This window comes from Phaethon lepturus, unplaced genomic scaffold, assembly GCF_000687285.1.
Source record: "Phaethon lepturus isolate BGI_N335 unplaced genomic scaffold, ASM68728v1 scaffold32128, whole genome shotgun sequence".
NCBI lineage: Eukaryota > Metazoa > Chordata > Aves > Phaethontiformes > Phaethontidae > Phaethon > Phaethon lepturus.
The window spans coordinates 1,218-6,425 of NW_010557404.1; the positions used below are offsets into that span (position 1 = coordinate 1,218).

The 5,208-nt window shown below is 59.9% G+C and overlaps 1 protein-coding gene across 1 annotated transcript in view; it reads right to left on the minus strand.

The window, feature by feature from the left end:
• Window positions 1-5,208, minus strand: part of LOC104625197 (ras GTPase-activating-like protein IQGAP3) — a gene marked incomplete at both ends in the record, with an annotated part of 7,935 nt that overhangs the window by 1,208 nt on the left and 1,519 nt on the right. Inside the window, 12 exons of the mRNA XM_010292762.1 lie at window positions 176-263; window positions 449-593; window positions 752-854; window positions 1,175-1,307; window positions 1,397-1,629; window positions 1,923-2,007; window positions 2,523-2,663; window positions 2,750-2,974; window positions 3,125-3,288; window positions 3,404-3,556; window positions 3,820-4,028; window positions 4,629-4,698. Of these exons, the coding sequence (XP_010291064.1) occupies window positions 176-263; window positions 449-593; window positions 752-854; window positions 1,175-1,307; window positions 1,397-1,629; window positions 1,923-2,007; window positions 2,523-2,663; window positions 2,750-2,974; window positions 3,125-3,288; window positions 3,404-3,556; window positions 3,820-4,028; window positions 4,629-4,698 (1,749 nt within the window). The remainder of the gene's footprint in view (window positions 1-175; window positions 264-448; window positions 594-751; window positions 855-1,174; window positions 1,308-1,396; window positions 1,630-1,922; window positions 2,008-2,522; window positions 2,664-2,749; window positions 2,975-3,124; window positions 3,289-3,403; window positions 3,557-3,819; window positions 4,029-4,628; window positions 4,699-5,208) is intronic.

Below are 5,208 nucleotides of genomic sequence, written 5' to 3' on the forward strand. Positions count from 1 at the left end.
GCTCCTGGCCCAAAACACCCGTTTTCTCTGAAAAACAGAGCCCAGTCACTGCTGGAGCATAAGACCAGTGGCCAAGCCTTCAAGAGGAGCAGGGCAGCTTTTTGCCGAGGGCTTGCTTGCCGTTTCCCCAAGAAGTGTTTTAGCCCATCCCCAGCAGCAGCCTCGCACACCCCACCTCGTGCTCCGAGGCCGGTGTCCACAGGATCTCTGGGAGGGAATCTCCTGGCTGGGACTGGATGACGTCCACCAGCATCTGCTTGGTGCTAGAGACCAGAGGGAGAGGTCAGGCGTCCGCTCCACACCATCACCCTCCTCCACCAGAGCAGCACGTTATTTACTCGCCTCCCAGGGCTTTCTTGCCCCACGTGAGCATCCCAGCTGGCACCTCAACCCCCAGCAAGCTGCCCCGGAGCCCAGCTAGCCTGAGGCCCACTGAGCCCACCCTCACCTCAGCAGCAAGCTCCTCGCGTCGCTCTCCTCGCTGCTGGCCGCCGGCACCAGCTTGCCAGCGAGGGTGAGGGAGATCTCCATTTTGCTGAGCTGGGAGAGCACCTGCTCGGCACTGCTGTCCACCGGGCTGGGAACGCTCTCCCCTGCGAGGGCAGAGAGAGCCCTAGTAGCCACGTGGGGCTCAGGGGGGCTGGTTTCCCCACGCCCAAAGCAATCCAGCTAGAGCTTCATGCAAGAAAAGCCTCCTGATCTCCATCCTCCTCCTGCCGGGGGGAACGGTGGCCCCCAGAGCTCTACGTACCGACAAGGGACTGGACCGTAGGAAGCTCATCAAGATCTTCCAGAAGCTCGTGCAGGGGGTCTCCGTGGTGCGGCGCAATGGAGTCCTGATGCTCAAGCAGGAGCTGGATGGTGCAAGGGGGGAGAGTCAGCGGCAAAAGGGCATGCAAAGAAACGGGGAGCAAAGGCCAGTGGGGAACGGTGCAATGCCCTTTGCACCTGAGAGGGGGGAACTGCAAAGTTATGAGGTCCAGGGAAGGCCAAGCAGCAGAGAACCTGCAGAATCTGGATTATTTGTTTGCTTAAAAAGGGAAAAAAAAAGGCCAGAAGGAGCTGTGCTGGTGGTGGGATACAGAGGAGCATGATGAAACACAGCAGAAGGCTCAGGAGGTGGGAGCAGAAGAAATGGAGCCTGGTGGTTTGCAGATGAGTTTTATGCCCTTACCTTGTGCGTGTTGATGAGCTCCCCCACCGTGATGTAGATGACCGGTTTGGCCACTGCCACCATCTCCGAGTACTCGTCCATATTAAACCTCTCTTCTGGCTCAGGGACGCAGCAGGCAGCAGAGATGAACCTCCTGCAGAGAGGGACCTCTTCAGTCAGCCCCAAAAACCCTGCCACCAGCTCAAAGCCATCCTCCCGCCCCGATGCCACCCTGGTGCCCACCTGAACTTGTTGTGAGTGTCCTCCAGGTACTGGTTCACCCCGCAGAGATGGGCGTTCTCCCCATCAAAGGCCTTGTAGGCAGCCGCGTGCTGCAGGACTTTGGCGATGGAGCCCAGGCTGCGGCGGTGGTCAGGATGCAGGGTCACCCCAGCAGAGATGTCCACGATGTCAAAGCCATCAGGGGCCACCACGGCTGGGTTCATGAAGCGGTAATAGAGCAGGTTCCCCACGATCTGGGGCACAAGACAGGCTGGGTGTTGGGGAGCACAGGGCCTGGTGCCCAAGAAGGTCTTAGCTCAGAGAAAGCTGTTTCGTCCTTGCTCTGCCCGGTGGGACCCTCCCGGAGGGGACAGCAGGGCAGAGAAGAGCCCACTGTTGGCATTTCCTTGGTGGCTCAGGAACACGTTGACTGGAAGGCATTTTTAAGTCAAGAGGACTTGGCCTTCTGTAGAGGGATACTGGCCCTTCAGATGCAGACACGGCTGAACCCCACCAAGCCGCGCAGACACCCCCAGCCCCAGGGTACCTTGTCGATCTCCTCCTCCGAGGCCTTGGGGAATTTCTCAGCCAAGGATGTCCTCAGGATTTTGGCCACGTAGCGCATCCCATAGCTGAGGAGAGGGTAGGGAGAGGTCCGTCAGCGTGTGGGGCAGCACTAGGCTCGGCCACACTGCCCCATCCCTACTATCCATCACCCAAGAAGCATCAAGCCCCCAGCCTTGGGGTAATGGAGGAGCCCATAGGAGAGGCTGGCGGTTGCAGCCTCCCCTCACTCCCTCCTCTACTCTGCTGCCAGCCCAGACATCCCTGGAGGAAGTCTTCATCCTCCAAGACTACTACAAAGCTCAGCTTCTTCCTTGCAGACACCTCAACACCAGTACTAAAGCACTCAGAAATGGAGCGGCAAGAAGAGCCAGCCCACCGGGGCGTTGCTGGAGGAGCAGAAGCAGCCGTGCCTGCTGATATTCAGCCTTTCCCTTGTTGACGGTGCAGTAACTCGGTCCTGCAGCAGCTAAGGCGCTGGGAAGCCCCTCATCACCCAACCTCCCCTTCTAAGGCCTGGCTGAAGCTACCTTCAAGTTGACAGCGCTGCAGGGATGCACATACAAGCCACTGGGGTACATACGGGATCTTGTCTACAGAAGAGGTGATGGCAGAGACGAACTTGTCCGTCATTGCAAGGAGGTTCCGGATAGAAATATCCAGCCGCCTTTGGACCTCAGGGTGGCTGAGAGCCTGCTCGGAGCTGACTTCATACGGGAGCTTGCTGTGGATGGAAGACAAGGTCCCCATCACCATCCCAGCACCCGTCACCCTGTGGTTGGACTAAGCATCCTTGTCCAAAGGCCTGACCTCTTCTGCCCGCTCTGTGACTCGGTCTGGTTGATCCATGCCTTGTAGATGTCCACGGGGTTGGTGCGGATGCTGAGGGTCTTGTCCTGCAGGACCTCCTGCACCGGGCCACCCAGGATCTGCCGCAGGGCGTTCTGCCCGCGTGTGTTGCGGTAGAAGCTGACCACCAGCCGGATGACTGTGGCATTCCCTGTCAGGATGTCATGGACATGGTCCACCTTGGACCTGGGGAGAGAGGCGGGATGGATGGGATGTCGGGGATGTTCTCCAACACAGGAGGCAGCAGCCAGAAGAGGTAACTGCATCCAAGCTGATGCCCCTGGTTCAGCCTTTGCCCAGACCTGTCCCCAAACCGGGGCACCCATGGCCACCCACCTGATCTCCTCCTGCAGTGCTGCTTTGAAGAGCTGGAGCAGCAGGTAAGCCTCCCGTGGGTTGGACGCATAGTTGTAAAGCGTAAAGATCACCGACTCCATGAACTTGGTGGACTTGTTCTGGGGCATCTGGAAGATCAGCCTGGCCAAGTACACAGGCTGTGTCTGCAGGGACAAGGAACACCAAGCTAACCCCAAGTGTCATGGGGTGGCGGGGGGCCAGGGTCCCCGCACAGTTCCCCCAGCAGCGGTGGACACAGCAGAGCCCCACCAGCCCCACCTGCAGCAGGTAGAAGAGATGCTGGTAGGCCTCCAGCTTCTGCCGCTTCTCCTTGCTGAGCGATTTGAGCCCCTTCTGCTTGTCTATGGACATCATCTCCGAGAGCTGCTCCTTGTTCTTCTTGGTCAGCTTCTTGCAGTGCGAGACCACCTCCTGGAGCCACGTGAGCAAGGAGAGAAGCGTTGGTGACCACCGGCAAGCTCCGGCGTTCAGCCCAGCGTCTGGGGAAAGGGAGCCAGAGGCACCGCAATGCTCCCCAGCCCCTTCAACCGCTTCAAAAGTAAAGCGGAGAGAAGTTCAAGCTGCGATGTCAAGAAAGGGTGGGGGCCAGCTCTCTGCTGGCTGAACGGCTTTGGGCACCGCAGCTGAGCCGCAGGCGGTGGCCAAGGTCCTCCCCCTGCGGCCACGCTCCCCACCTGCAGCGTGATCCTGTTCTTGACCAGCAGCCCAATCTTGATGTCCATGAGGTCCAGGTCACTCTCCAGCTGCTGGCTGGCACGGATCCTCTTCACCACCTCCTCCTGCAGCCGCAGCACCTCCGACTCCTCCCAGAAGTCGTGCTGGCTCTGCTCCAGCAAGTGGACGAAGCGCCGGACGACGCTCAGCGGCGGGCTGCTGGCGTGGACTGCAGCGAGGCACGGAGCCGCCGTGAACGCTCACAGGAAGGACCGAATGGCCACCCCCACCGTGGACCCTTGGACCCCCGGCATCTCACAAAGACACCCCATCCTCCTCCCCCCAAAGCATCGTCTTGCAACACCAGGACACAGGACAAGACGGTGCCACGCTCTGCAACACCTCCCCGAGAAGCCTTCGGGAGCAGAGGGACAGCAAGAGCAGCCCCAGGCGTGAACGCTCACAGGAAGGACCGAATGGCCACCCCCACCGTGGACCCTTGGACCCCCGGCATCTCACAAAGACACCCCATCCTCCTCCCCCCAAAGCATCGTCTTGCAACACCAGGACACAGGACAAGACGGTGCCACGCTCTGCAACACCTCCCCGAGAAGCCTTCGGGAGCAGAGGGACAGCAAGAGCAGCCCCAGGGCTGCTCTAGCCCACACAGAGGGGCCACCAAGCCTCTGCCGCTCTCGTGCTTGCCACGGGGACACTGGTGGCCAGCCTGCCACTGCCTCCCCACCGCGCAGGGCCAGCGAGGGAGGAGGCAGAGTCCCCTTCCCAATTAATTACAGCCGCTTCGGAGCGGAGACGAGCAGGCACTTACCCAGCATCCTGTAATCCCCACGGGCCTTGTTAGCTCGCACAAAAGCCTGGATTTTAATTACAGCTTTAATCTGCCAAGACAAACAAGGGGGTGGGGGATGTTTCCCCACAGCATCGCTGACACACATGGGGAGTGGAGGAGAGCTGGCCCGGCACCTGGCTGCCACGCGCTGGGAGCCTGCCGATGCCCGGGATGAGGGTCTCCACAGCCCAGGAGGGATGATTTCAGGATTTCACCCTCCTTAGCGGTCGTTTCACCTCCACTTGCTGTATTTCACACGCTGCAGCAACTCCAGAGGCGCAGCTTTGCTTCCCACAGCCAACACACCCCTTTCCCCCCAAATTTCCTTCCCCTCTTAACGGGGATCTTGAAGTCCTTGTTGGCTTTTGATGGAACTGGAGCGTTTTTTCTCTTCCTCATACTTTACAGAGCCTTAGTTTGGCTTCCAGACCCACCAGGCACCTTTTCCTTCCCACCTGTCCCCCTGCAAGGATGCACCCGTTTCTCCCACCACAAGTGCTCGGGCGCGGAGATCCGACCGCGTGCTCGGGATCGTGCCCCTCCATCCCCGCAGAGGGGG